This window comes from Pyxicephalus adspersus, chromosome 2, assembly GCF_032062135.1.
Source record: "Pyxicephalus adspersus chromosome 2, UCB_Pads_2.0, whole genome shotgun sequence".
Taxonomy (NCBI): domain Eukaryota; kingdom Metazoa; phylum Chordata; class Amphibia; order Anura; family Pyxicephalidae; genus Pyxicephalus; species Pyxicephalus adspersus.
The window spans coordinates 24,504,536-24,518,648 of NC_092859.1; the positions used below are offsets into that span (position 1 = coordinate 24,504,536).

The 14,113-nt window shown below is 38.6% G+C and overlaps 1 protein-coding gene across 5 annotated transcripts in view; it reads left to right on the forward strand.

The window, feature by feature from the left end:
- CACNA2D4 (calcium voltage-gated channel auxiliary subunit alpha2delta 4) overlaps nt 1–13,691 on the forward strand; it is a 114,530-nt gene extending 100,839 nt beyond the window's left edge. For 4 of the 5 annotated variants that reach the window (XM_072400038.1, XM_072400041.1, XM_072400039.1 and 1 more), the window contains 11 exons: nt 2,133–2,177; nt 3,823–3,885; nt 4,964–5,034; nt 5,602–5,677; nt 5,998–6,050; nt 7,617–7,672; nt 8,065–8,085; nt 8,594–8,711; nt 10,775–10,892; nt 11,875–11,952; nt 12,974–13,691. In XM_072400038.1, the coding sequence (XP_072256139.1) occupies nt 2,133–2,177; nt 3,823–3,885; nt 4,964–5,034; nt 5,602–5,677; nt 5,998–6,050; nt 7,617–7,672; nt 8,065–8,085; nt 8,594–8,711; nt 10,775–10,892; nt 11,875–11,952; nt 12,974–13,060 (786 nt within the window). In that variant the 3' untranslated portion in view covers nt 13,061–13,691. The remainder of the gene's footprint in view (nt 1–2,132; nt 2,178–3,822; nt 3,886–4,963; nt 5,035–5,601; nt 5,678–5,997; nt 6,051–7,616; nt 7,673–8,064; nt 8,086–8,593; nt 8,712–10,774; nt 10,893–11,874; nt 11,953–12,973) is intronic. The other variant, XM_072400040.1, reaches the window with a different exon arrangement.
- Nucleotides 13,692–14,113: the final 422 nt, after the last annotated feature.

Here is a 14,113-nt window from a genome sequence, read left to right on the forward strand (position 1 = left end):
AATGTTTAAAGGCTTGGAATATGAATATATGTGGTTTTGGATGACCACAAATGACAATTTTGATTTTCAGAATTCTAGCAAAGTTTACTGGGGTCAATGAGGAAGGCAAAAATTTGGTTCAGTCATGTTGTGCCCCATTCCTTCATAGCAAAGCCATGCCTCACCTTGTCCCTGTTTTATGTACTGACTCACTGAATGTTGTGTAAAAAGGTGAAAGTATTTGTAGGTCTACAAGTGTCAGGAAGAATTAAACTCATGCGCTGCTTAATTAAAAGTTTAGTACTTACTTTTATTGGATGTGTAAAATGATCCATAACAGCAACAGTTTCAGCAGCAAGATCACACGACTTGTTTACCCCAAGGATTGCCCATTTTCATATCAAGATTGACACCCTTTCAGATAGCAAAAAAAGATCATTGGTGTCAGTTGTAATTGATCTGAGAGGCACAAATTTGTCATTACTAAAGGAACCCCCAGCAACTTTGGAGGAACCACAATTGAGAAACACTGGACTCCGGCTATACCAGAGTTATGAAATAACACATTTTTTCCACATATTCCCCCCTGAGACTGATGCACTTGGTACAGCGTAGTTGCAACTTTTCTAGACCGACCTTTGGATGGGCCACAAACCAGCTCTCAGCAGCATCTTTGACGTCAGAAATGGATCCAGAGGTGTTCGATTTGGCAGCCACAACGTTGGACATGTGCGCAGGTGCATTGTCCTGCAAAAAAAGTATGCCTTTGGTCAACTTTCCATGGCCTTTTATCTTAATTGCCTCCCTTAGCTGGTCCAGGAGGTTAGTATCATACTGTCCGGTGATACTAGAGCCCTGAGGTAGGTAGTCCACCAACAGAATACAGTTTTTGTCCCAGAAAACGGACGCCATGACTTTTTTGGCTGATTTCTGGGTTCGGAACTTCTTCGGTCAAGGGGACCCGCTGTGGGGCCATTCCTTTGACTGTTCCTTGGTTTCAGAATCATAGATGTGGAGCCAGGTTTAATCCTCAGTCACTAACCTAGCCAAAAAGTCCTGTGCAGCTTCAAAATGGGCCAAAACGGCTTTGGATGCTTCAACTTGTTCATTCTTCTGATCACTGTTCAAACATTTCGGCACCCACTTCGCTGAAAGCTTGAGCATGTCTAGGATAGTGGTGATAACAAACCCAACACTCTCCTGTGAGTCAAGTATCTGGGCTATCTTTATTGCGGATATTCACCGGTCCCCAATATTCAGCTCATGGACAGCATCGCAGGTTGCCAGGTCAGTTGAGGTTGGGGGGCGCCCACTGCGGGGCTCATCTTCAACGGTGAAATGCCCAGTCTTGAAACAAGATATCCAGGGTTTGACAGTGCTGTAGGAAGGACACTTCTCCCCAGTGTTTGTGACATCCCAGTGTGAATGTCCTTTGCTGACTTTCCCTGGAGAAACAAAAACTTCATGATGGCCTGTAACTCCAACGACGTGAAACTTGCTTGTGCCTCTGCCATCACAGCTTCTCACTAAAAGAAAATATTTCTGATATTTGCACAGTTACATACAAAGATATCAGGCTGTCATATGCCCCCACACTTATATATCTATTTCATCTGGAAGGGGGCAAAGCCAGGAACTTCCCAGCACCCCCTCGTACATCCACACTACGTGTATTCAGTATTCCATGTTTTTGTATTAACTTACTAAAAAGATTACCTCTTAGGCGGTAGCACCAGAAAGTGCTACCACCAATTCCTTCTACATGTAATCACTCTCATGGCGTTTCTTTGTAACTAAAAAAGAAGCCTACATCAGCCAAGCTAATAGTGGGCAGAGCTCCTTCATTTATAAGTAAACATGCATTTTCACTACATTGCTAGAATAGAATTTATCAATTATGAAATTCTAAATTGTTAGTTTTGCCACAAAACCAAGCATGGTGAATTCATCCACTTGTCGATCGATAATCCAGTGATCTTAATTTATTTTGGATTCAAAAAAGTTAATAAATTTAAATCGGATGATTTGTGTTTATTACAAACAGCTCCGTAAAACCAGCATTGAATGTTATAATACATGACCGGTAATTGCAATATTAATATATTTTGTATGTATAAAATACTTGACCAAGTTTTCAATCTTTTCCTCTGCAGTGTAGCGACGTGGATGGAATGTGTCCAATGAACTGTGAGGACGAGGTAATTTATTAGGTGACATTATACAGTCACAACCCATTAAACATGTATGTTACAAGGATCATATTATTATTACAATCATCAAGAATCCATAAATTATTTGGAACGGTTCTTAAAATGCAGCGTCAACATTTGATCATTAGAATACATCCTAGAAATTGTTAGTTAGCAACATATACAGTATAGAGGGGAGAGTGACACAAATGTGATAAACATCCATTTCATTTAATTAATTACAATAATGGTATTAAATATTCTATAAATTGCATGGATTTCACTGATTCCCCTTCATCAGGGTTTATAATAAAGAAAGGGGAAAAAATGGAGCAGATCCGGTAAACTTGTACAGTTTTTCCATTGCATAGGATCATACCAGTTCCATGTTTTGAAATGGCTGAAAGCTGGCAATATATATTACACACCAGCTATATAATCTCTTTAAATTTACCATCAGCTATGTAGAACAAAGACTGGCCAGTCTGGATATCGATTAAACGGATTGTGGAGGTACACCCTCAGTACATAAGTTTTATTACATTTAAGGGAGATTGTACCAAGATTGTATAATTAGTTTTCAAATTATGTTATCAGATTCAGAGTCATTTGTATATGTCATAGTAATCGATAGGATATGGTAACATTGTAGATAAATGTGTCACTATTGATTTTAGACAAGCAGCAATTTGGAGGTCTGGGCTGCCAGCGATGGGGGGGCAATCACTTGTCAGCCTGATTACCCTGTAGGCTCTGTTGGCATCATGACAATTGCCATGGTGTGAGAGCAGAAGCTATGAATAAAGTCTTTGTTTTTTCAAACTGTCAGAAATAAAGATAATCAATACGGAAAAGTTGTTTTCCAATCTGCTGCTGAATGGCCATTTTTTAAAGCCCAAATAGAGCCGTCATTTATTTATAATTTTTTTTTATATTTTAGTAGAGCAGGAAAGAATTACAATCCTGGAAAGGTTTCTATTCTTTACTGTGACCTCACTTTTTCTTATTTGTGTCTTTGTAACACCAAAGGAAATAGAGGTTGCTGTATTTTATACAGCAACAAAAACTTGCCGGAAGTAACAGGCCTGCTCCATTGTACAAAATATATGTTTGCTTGTGTTACTAATAACTAATAGATTTCCATTGACTTCCTCCTTCACAGGAACTCAGGAAAAATTACTCCAGTAGGGACGCACATAGCAATGAAATCTTGCTCTACTTTATTTAAACTGAATCTTTTTGCTGGAGAGCAAGTCAGCAAATTGTGTGTCTCCCATGATGACAATAAAAACCTTAATGGGTCCTTCCCTTTTTTAACAAACTTTAAAAAAAAAGTTTTAGTTTTAGACATTTTAAAGGAAATAAACCTGCATCTCCTTCACAGATTCTTGTGGTTGGAGAACTATAAATGCTAAAGTAACAATAAAAGCAGAAGTCAATTTCAGGAGTGTATTGGGGGACTTTTGGTAAAGATTAATTTTATTTAATCGATTTTCTCTATTCACTATAAGTTGTCCTGTTTCAGCTTCTTCAGAACTTTGTGCCGCGGTGTCACCTTCTTGCAATGTGTCGCAGTCTGCTGTTGTAGGGAGGAATTATTGATGTGTTTTGGTGATCCATTCAAAGTGACATTCAGACATTCTGTCTATTGCAGGCCCTGAAATGCTTTCTCATAGACAACAATGGCTTCATCGTGGTGGCAAAAGAGCCCGAACAGGTGAGTGAGGGTGAGTTTAGTATAGAGGGCAATAAAAGATAAATATGTCTGATGGTTCACAAAAAATAATAAACCCTCAATGACCTTACAATTTACTTTAATCAGATCAGTAATTGGATGGTTTTTAATTGGTTGCTGTGGGTGGACACTAGAAATAATATTAATTCAAGACCCTAATATCTTTTATATATTTAGAATAGAGGTGTGTGAGTTTAGCGTGGTGAGGGGGATATGGTAAAGACAATAGGCTCAATATTTTCTTCTGCGGCCTCTGTCAGTGGGCAGCTTAGACGGATTTCAAGGACTTTGATATAATGAGCTGCTGATGCTCCATCTGCATCCCAGCCTGTTCACCATTAAAAACCCATTAACTGCCAACATGTACAACTGTATGAATGCCTGGAGAGAGGTGAAAGCACCGCACATAACATTCTCCAACCCTGCCCGCCACCATCACTCATCCCCCTCCTTTCTCACCTTCATCTCCTTCTCGCATTTTACTTCTTTTTTCCCTTTCTCTTTTCTTCTCCATTATTCCAATTTTTCCTCCCTCTTCCTTTCTTTCATTTCTTTCCATTTTTCACTCCACCCTTTCCTTTTCTATCTTCTCTACCTCTTTCTTTCATCTTTTTTCCTTTCTTGGTACCACTTCCTTTTTTTACCCAACATTACTACTTACTTTTTTCCTATCCCCCACCTCCGTCCTCCTTCACCTTCTATCTCGCTCTTTTCCTCTTGTCTCCTTGCTTCCTTTTTCTCAATCCCTCTTTCTTTTTCATCCCACCTGCCCTTTTTGCTCTCCCCTATTCCCTCTTTTTTACCTCTCACTTTCCCCCTTCCTTTCAAGTCTTCCTCTCCTTCTTCCTCTCTTTCCAACTTTCTTCTTCTCTCCCTACTTTCTTCACTTCTTCTCAGTCACTTTATCTTTTTATTCCACTCTTACCCTTCTATCAGCCCCCCTCGCCCTTCCTTTCTTCCCCATCTAGCTCCCTCCGTACACCATTTCTCCTCTTTTCCTTCCCATCTTCTCTTCTTTATTCCCTATTTCTCTCACTCTCTTCCTTCTTCTCTTCCACAGACTGGAGTTTTCCTGGGTGAAGTGGACGGCTCTCTGATGACGCAGCTCCTCAATATGGGGGTCTTCAGACAGTGAGTTTTGCATAACAGAATTAACAAACAAAAGACTAATAAGTAGTTATTTCATTCCTGTTATACACTAATTTATTTTTTTTAAATAAAAGAATCTATCACATTGACTTTGTGTTACTATGTGATCAATCTTTGCAGTATTTTGCATGGAAAAATATTGCAATGTTTTAATAATGAGTATTGAAGGTTTGTATTGAGGAAATCAGGGAAAAATTCAATAAAGATTCTGAGAAATACAAAGTTTTAATGCTGAATTAATGCTGAATTGTGTGTTTGTGAAAAAGGTCATAAGGGGCACAGATAAAAATATCTCATTTATCTATTAGAATTATTATGAACATGTATAGCTTTCTGCATGTTAATAAAAAGTGATTACATCTTGTACATAAATCAGATGACCGGTCCACTTTATTGTATAACATTTTATAACCATGAGTAGTGTAGTATTATTGTTAGGGTGATGTGTCAATAAATATTTTTAGTAATGTCTGTGAACAAAGGAATAAACTTTATACTTTGATTGTCCTGATAAGAGGTCTCATCCCATCTTTGTTTCTTCTCTTACAGGGTGACGCTGTATGACTACCAGGCGATGTGTAAACACCCCTATCTTCATCATAGTGGAGGGCGCACACTGCTTAATGTAAGTTGTCTCTGCGCTGATATATGGAATAGGATGGCTGCTTGTATGGCAAACAAAAAAGCACTACGAATGTAGAGCCAACATCAGTTGGTGAGGAACTGAAAGCCCCAGTTTACCTTGCAAGCTGGACTTGTAGTTCCCCAACCACTAGGGGGATGTGGCAATAAGATATTTATTTTCACAAACTGGCACTACAATGTGTTTAAACTCTGAATTCAGTGCTGGATGCATTTGTTCTCTGGAAATTAATAAGTCTTACTATTGACAAAATTATTGGGGCTCCTTGTCACTAATTTCCTTAATTTCCTTGCCTTTTACAGCCTCTCTTTGCAGTGATATCAGCTGCCCAGTGGCTTCTCAGCAACCTGGTCTTGTAAGTGTCTGACATGTATATCAAAATTAACATTTTGTTGTTTGTGCCAGAGCTCCTCTCATGATGGAAAGATTTACGCACTGTACTTTGTGACCCTGCCTGTTTGTGACTCTGATTTCCTTGCAGTATGTAGTGTCATTGACCCTACCAATAGTGTCATCGCCCCACCCACAATGGTAAGATTTTACAATAGTGTCAATGCTCCTCCCACAATGGTAAGATTTTACAATAGTGTCATTGACCCTCCCACAATGGTAAGATTTTACAATAGTGTCATTGACCCTCCCACAATGGTAAGATTTTACCAATAGTGTCATTGCCCCTCCCACAATGGTAAGATTTTCTTGCAGTAATGTATCTGCCCCTCCCACAAAGCTGTTATGAACGTATTGCTTTCTCATTAATCTCTGGCAGTTGGACATAACTGTGAACTCTGGTGGGGAAATACATAAAATATTCTATTCAGCTTGTCAACAACTCTAAAAACAATGAAAATTGTAATAATGTGTCACAAAGCAAATGATCAAACTATAATGCTGTGGAGGATTGATCTATAAAAATCTAATTATTACCTTTGAGGATCAGGAAGAGTTTGTTTCCCCATTAGGATAAATTGGACCAATGCTTCATCCTTATAGGGGGTCTTTACCTTCCTCATGTGCAGGTTTACAAATCAATGGACTTCATTCAATCTAAAAATAATTCGTACAGAACCATTGATAGACTTTTCACAGGGACAGTATTCCCAGCCGGGCAATTGTCTGCACACGAGGAAAGGGAAAATTCTTTATAGTTCTTTATTTGTAACTAGTTTGATAGAGAATTGTTTCTATAACCACCTATTGCCTTGCACTTAACGTGGCAGAAGTATTTATAGCAGCCACTCGTTCAAAGTCATTTACCTATAATTGTTTATATCCCTATTGTGCTAACAAACGTCACATTCATTCGAGCCGCAGCTACAAATCTCACTGTTCAACTGTCAAAACAACATATTATGCAGCTACGTCTCTCCTGGTCATATCATAATGAGAAATTCTCCATAAACACTCATACCCTGAAGGTGTGTGACTAAGTCAGGCAGCATATGTGGATGAAGCTCCTGGGAATTGGTTCACGAGTCTTAGTATTATCCTCATTGCCGTTATTTGGCTCCTTTCCATCTTGCAAACTAGGGGCTTAATTAAGGAAAAAAATGGCTTCATCGTGCAGAGGGCAATAAAGCCTGTAGATGGCAGTTTCCTCTGTTTGATACTGTAATTGTCTGATACAATTCTAGCATAATTTTGTTTTTTTAAATAAAGCCTGCTCACTTTATAATAATTTTAGCAATGTTTTTGTTAAATTGGTGTACAAAATGAATCCTCATTTTTAGAATTTTGTATTAATGTATGTAAATCAGTCCTATTCTTATTTAGTACATCAGTGCATAATGATGCTGTTACATTTGGCTGGGGTATTCAGACATCTATGACCTCTGGGTACCAGAGCACATTGTGAGTATATTTTGGACATGCCAAAAGTTTTATAAAGTCTCCACTTTCACACACACCTTGTATCTTGCAGGTTTGTCCTGGAATTCAGCCTGTGCCCCTTCTGGTCATCGGAGAACACTGCAGAAGGTAGAGCCCTGCATGCCAATCCGCTCCTTGCAGGAGGACTGGGTCAATGATCGTGTATAAGTGCAAATAGGTGGCCCGTAATAGAGCTGGGCTTTACAAATACATATTATCCCTTCATTTATAAAAGACACCAGAAAAGACCTGCTGCAGAAGTATTTGCATAGAAATTGGTAGAGGCTGTGTATTTGGAGGGGGTCATATTGGGGATACTGTTTCCTATTGTCAAGTTTTTCTCTTTAAATGCCTTTGGCGTTCCTGTGATGTGTAGATGTCACTTTGTCACATGTGATTCATGATATCCCATCATCTCTCCTCATCTCTTTCATCAACCCTCCTTCCATGTGAACTCATCGATGCCTTATCCATCATGTGACCCGCCATGTGACCTCCAGCAAAATCCTTTTTTCATCACTGTAAGTATGAAAACATTTGCCAACTAATAGCAAATGCTTTTTAAAAAATTCATTCCAGGTGTGTTTGATCACCCAGGTTCCCTCATGATGATCTTCTCCAGTCTTGGATGGCTTTAATAAATCATGCCCAATGCTGCATTGAAAAATATAACCAATATATCTGATTACAGGTCCACTTTAATTATTATTTTCTCATCATTTGTTCTGGTGGGAAGATGCTGACAGCTTTGTCTGGTCTGTAATATTCAGATGGACGAAACAAAGACGATTCATATGTTGGCTTGTGAGAGAACATTTGTTACATGAGATACATATGCTGCACCACAGATTTTTCCAAAGGGTAATAGGGTTGTCTGTGCCTAGTTGTAGCCATATTGGTATGTAAATGTAGTCTGGGCAATGTCAGTATGTATCTGTGCACTTACCCCCAGACACGGTTTTTGTGACATGACCCATCTTTATGCAGAGCTTCATGTAATGTATAACCAATTCATTATTCTATCATCAGCTCACAAGCACAAGAAGCATGACATGCTACAGCCCTGTGACACCGAATACCCGGCCTTCATACATGAAACTTCAATTCAGGAGGCCAATGGGCTCATCGAGTGCGGGCACTGCCAAAAGTGAGTCTTGTCTACCTACTACAAAAATTCACATTACAGCATAGAGGCCCTTTATATTCCATTTTTCCTGCTCCTGTATATTTAAGCAGTGATGTATAAATTACACTCCTGGATAGACAGAATCTCTATTCCCTATTAGAGAGGCGTCTTTCTTCATAGGAAGTTATGATCATGATAGGAGCACCACAGTAATGATGCTTTCAAGTTCCAGTCCCTATAATAAAATCCAATAAGTCCTCTTTTGTGGCCATTAATTCCATGCAAATAATAGGCCTGATTTAAAAAAGGCTGGAGAGGATACACTTTATTCAGTAAAGCTGGGTGATCCAGCAAACCTGATATAGATCTAATGCAAAATTTAAAACATAGCAAATGACTTTGAAGAAATCCATTCCAGTGTATCCTCTTCCGCCTTGGAGAATTTTAATAAATCAGGCTCAATGTGCAGAGACTGGAAGCACCGAGCCAGCGGTACAGCTGTGCCCATTAGAGTTTTTGGAGTGTTGTATCTGATAAAGGACAGCACATAATATTTTTAAACAACATATTACACCAACCTTCAACAGTCCTGGCAAAGTTCATTCCTTGGAGTTCCCCTTTAAGTAAACCATACACTCTGCAATATTTTTGATTAGACTAAAATATTCTATAAATTTTTTTTATTATTTCTTTTATCTATATTTGGGGATAATGCATCTAATAAAATCCAATATCACAGTATGTGTTATTATTATTTTAATTTGTTATAATAGTAAAATCGATCATAATTCACATCAGTTCTTAAACAAGTGGCTTGCACATTAAAATCATCCAGTCAATCCAAAGGAATGTTTAAATGAATAGTAATATTGATAAAAAATAACAGAGAGAGCATATCAGAGTGTTTGCATGACATTAATATCACCAAATAATCTATAGATCACATATTACATAATGCTCTGTATGGGCCACAATCATAGCTGCTCTGTGCTCTCGCTGCCATCTTGTGGCTGCTGGCTGCATTGCAGGCTTCAGGGAAGGAGCTGCAAGTTACATTGTAGGAGGATACATTGTATGTAAACCTTAAAAGGTAACTTCATGTTAATAAAAAGTGCAATTATGTGCCCCTATCCCTAACTAAACCTCACAGATTCATATTTCTAAAAATAGAAGGGTCATATTTATGCGGTTTGTTTTTATCTCTTTGATAGCTGCATGCTTGCCCACTCAAGTGCATTGCAGACCCATAGACTTCCATGGACACAGCCTTAGAAAATCTAAAAGGCTTAATATTGCAAGAGCAGGCAAGAAAGTTTGTGGCAGGTAAAAATATAGGGGGAGTGTAGGTATGGGTAAAAGGGGTGAATTCACATATTTGCTCACACTTTGATACATCCGTTCAATAAGGGCAATAATTACCTGTTGATCTGCCAGATATCTTTGTGAACTGATCACTTTCTGAGCCCTCAGCACTTTTTATTAGCTACATTGTTTCTATCTAAGATTTTCCTAAAATGTGATATTTTAGTCCTGAGAATAATAAATTGGAATATATATATATATATATATATATTTATATATATACGCACAAGAGCAATCTGCATTTACTTTATAGCAGAACTAAAGTTAAAAATGAAATAAAGCAATGAGCAGGCAGACTCTTTGTTGCAGAAGGGACAGGATTATGTATTTTCTGCAATAACAACAATTTGCCTGCCTGTTCACAATTTTTAACTAAACTCTCCTCTCCTGGCTCCATGGCTCCTGCATCTTCACCCAGGTCCCCTTCCATGTTTTGGATCTTCATGATCCTTGATTTGCTATACATGGTGTAACACAAACACATGCACATGGGAGTTTATCATTCCCTGGAGCCAGATATGCTGGGATCATGTGCAGCTCACTGTACATCATACACAATAATAACAGGCAGGAAAGTTTGTGTTATTGAAAAGAAGATGAAGCCAGCCAATTTTTTAGGTTTAGTTTAGTTTTAAATGTATATCAGCCAGAGTACTGTATCCCCAGTAATCCATAATATTATGCACAGTAATATACCCGTCCTCTCTGCTTTTTCTGCACAGGATGTTCGTCATGCAGCAGGTTGTGAACAGTAATCTTCTCCTTCTTGTCAGCGACTCAGTCTGCGACTGCAGCATTTTCCCGCAAGTCTCATTACAAGCCAAAGAAGTTAAATATATCCTTTTTCACACGGCCCGTGACAATAGTTCCTGATTGGTTATCATCTAAACTGCTCTTATGTGCACAAATGCTCCAGCCTGGGAAAACTGTATACTCTGCTATATTCATAAAACCTGCAAATCAGGAGTTTAACACATTGTATCCCTCACAGTAGTAAAATATTAATTCCTAATAATTCCTTAATTCCCATCCTGGAGTTGCATTTCTTAATATCTCTACTTCTCTTTTCTAGATTTGGTGGGCCAAACTCAACACAGAATACTGAGGACATCTTGTGTTAGAAAAGAAGTACTGCAGGGGACAGTATTAGAGTGGAGGGGAATTTTACAACCAGCACAAATTAATATTATTATTATTATACAGTATTTATATAGCGCTGACATATTACACAGCGCTGTACAAAGTTCATAGTCATGTCACAAATTTAATACAGAATTATTTATTACATAAAAGAAAAATTCTAAGTTTCGGTTAAGAAATGGAGACTTTAGACACAGGCTAAATGAATCAAGTTTAGGATTTGGGTGTGAAAACAGGGGAGTGAAGAGCAAGAAAAGAAGGGAAAGGATAATAGTAAGGGGAAGGGGGATAAAGAAAAGGGGTGTATTTTCTCTACAGGGAGAAACATAAATGTTCATCGAACACCTGATCCACATAATGGATTCTGTATTTGTCTCTAATAATCCAAATCTACTGATGCTGATTGCAAAAAAAGCAATTGTACTAAAATCCGACATACATCAATTTGTATTTTCTTGATGCATCCATAGTGTAGTATCATAAAAAAAGAACAATGAGATGAATATGTAGGTTACAAATGCTGACCTGAAAATGCCACATACCTGGCTAAGGTATTATTATATCTTTGGTGCATGAAAGCATGTATCAAGTGAAGCCAAAATTTTTGATCCTCTATTGGTTTCAGATCAGGGACTCTGATACATAGACCAGTGTTTGTCTCCTTAACTATGCCGCACATAACGCTTCTGTGAAGTGTGAGCGAATGAGATCCCAGAAACTGAGACGGCGACCGCACTCCTGTCACGCCTTCCACCCAGAGGTAAATTTCAGTGGCAATCACCAGTGGGGCCCTTGTGTGAGGACAAGATTTGGGTCCTTTCTATTCAACTATCGCACAAATACATTATATGGCCAACAGTTTGCAGACACCTAGCTATCAGACCTTCACAGATTTATTAGACATCCCATCCTAAACTCATGATCACAACATCTGGGAGTGTCTGTGGATACTTGTCACCATTTTCTAGCTGGGTATTGTAGTTCAGTGAGAAAACACAATCAAAGGTGTTCCAAAACATCTCAAAGGTGTTCATCAGTAGGGTTGAGGTCAGGACTCACAGAAGGTTCACGTACATGGGGATTACATGGAGTAAACTTTTCTGCTAAACTTCTCCATTGATTGGACGGCAAAGAAAGTGAGGATTAAAGGTGCAATGGGCTTTTATGAGGCTCGTTTCACTTATTCAAACCTATTTTGTATTTAAAAAAAAAATATATTTTTAAAGGTAACCCTAAATTTAATTAGTTAATAACAAACAATCACATAATAGATACTGGTATAGGCCATGTAATGTCACTAGACAGCTTAACAGTCTAACCAGTGGATATTTGTTTGGAGCCTTATTTGATCTTAGAGTCCATATGAAATATCTCTCCATAGTATGTGAATCCAGACAATTGGTAGGATTACCCAACGTGTTTCGCCCAATATAGGCTTCCTCAGGAGAGTTATAGCATTTGTGGGATAAGACAAGATAATGTCCCACTACTGGATGATAGATTGGTGAGATGATTCAACCCAAGGAGACTTCAAGGTGGTTAGGGAAATATTTAGGATGAAATAGTATTGTAGTGAAAGATGGAGCCAGCTAGGCAGCGTGTCCAGTCATTCATGAGCAGGATAGGAGATTCCCTAACCACATTTAAGTCTCCAACCCTTCATCTGAATCATTTTACCATTACATGGCCTATACCAGTATCTATTATGTAATATGTGATGGTCCTATTCACTGCTTTATAAATATGCCACTATGTGTCAGATTGCTTTTTCTGTATTGCAGGAAAACGCACAGGACTGTGGCAAAGGTTCCACCCTGACGTCTTCAGTTTTTCTGCTCCTCACATCTCTTGCCATCGCGCTGCGGTGACCCGATGACACCACATCAGAAGATCCTGGACAATCTAATTGTTTGCTCTATAATGTATCCCACACTTTACGTCGCATCTGTAACTGCAAAGCAGAGGACAATTATCTATGCAACATAAGCGATGTCCTGGGGATGAATAGAGGGGTCAGAGGATCTGCACCAACCTGCAACCTACCAGCTAAAAAATTGGAGCCAATGGTGACTTATGGAGTTGAAACATTTATGCTTTTATTTCAGTTTTTCAGCAAATCAATACGTTAGGGGAAGATTTACCCACCAGCAACATTTTCCTGCTACTGAGCAGAGCCCACTGGCATTTCACCAATTGTTTAAAACACACTGGAAGGCAACTAGAAGAAAAGAATCAATCTGGCATGTGACTTCATAACATCTAGATGGCTCGGAGTCAGCCCGCACTCGTTCCAAAATAGCTTCAGACTTTCTTAGAGCCCAGTGGATGCAGTAAAATTACCCAAATAACTGACCGACCTTCAGATCTTCAGAATGACATTTCACAGACCAGTAACCCAATTATCTCGATGCTCAGTCTTCTTCATGAGATTGTTTCATTTCTATATTTCTATAATCTGCAAGACTTCCAACTAAATAATAAATTGTTTCTTTTTGTCTACTTGTTTGTCTAAGTAAATAATGAAGGTAAATGCTTGTGTAGTAAGCAATACAAAGGGAGATATTCAACAGTCACAGAACTGTGCAGTCTGCTGAACTATGTTATTTTAGGATATAGGAGACGGAACATGAAGAGGATAGCGTTGTCTTGAATCAGAGGACAGGAAGTGAGCTGGGTGAAACAGTCAGCCCTGTCCCTATCTCCCCCCCTCCAATCTGTGTTTTCTTAAAAAAAAATCACCTATTGTCATGTTCGGTCCTGGAGACACAAAAGAAGAAAGAAGTAATATCTCCAAAATAGAAATTAGTCCCCTACTTAACCACCCTATTCCGGTTTTGGACTTGTCACAAAGACAAAAAGCGGGTGATGAATCTCCTATACAGTGGAATTGAAAGCAATGAAAACATAACTGGTTTTGGCCA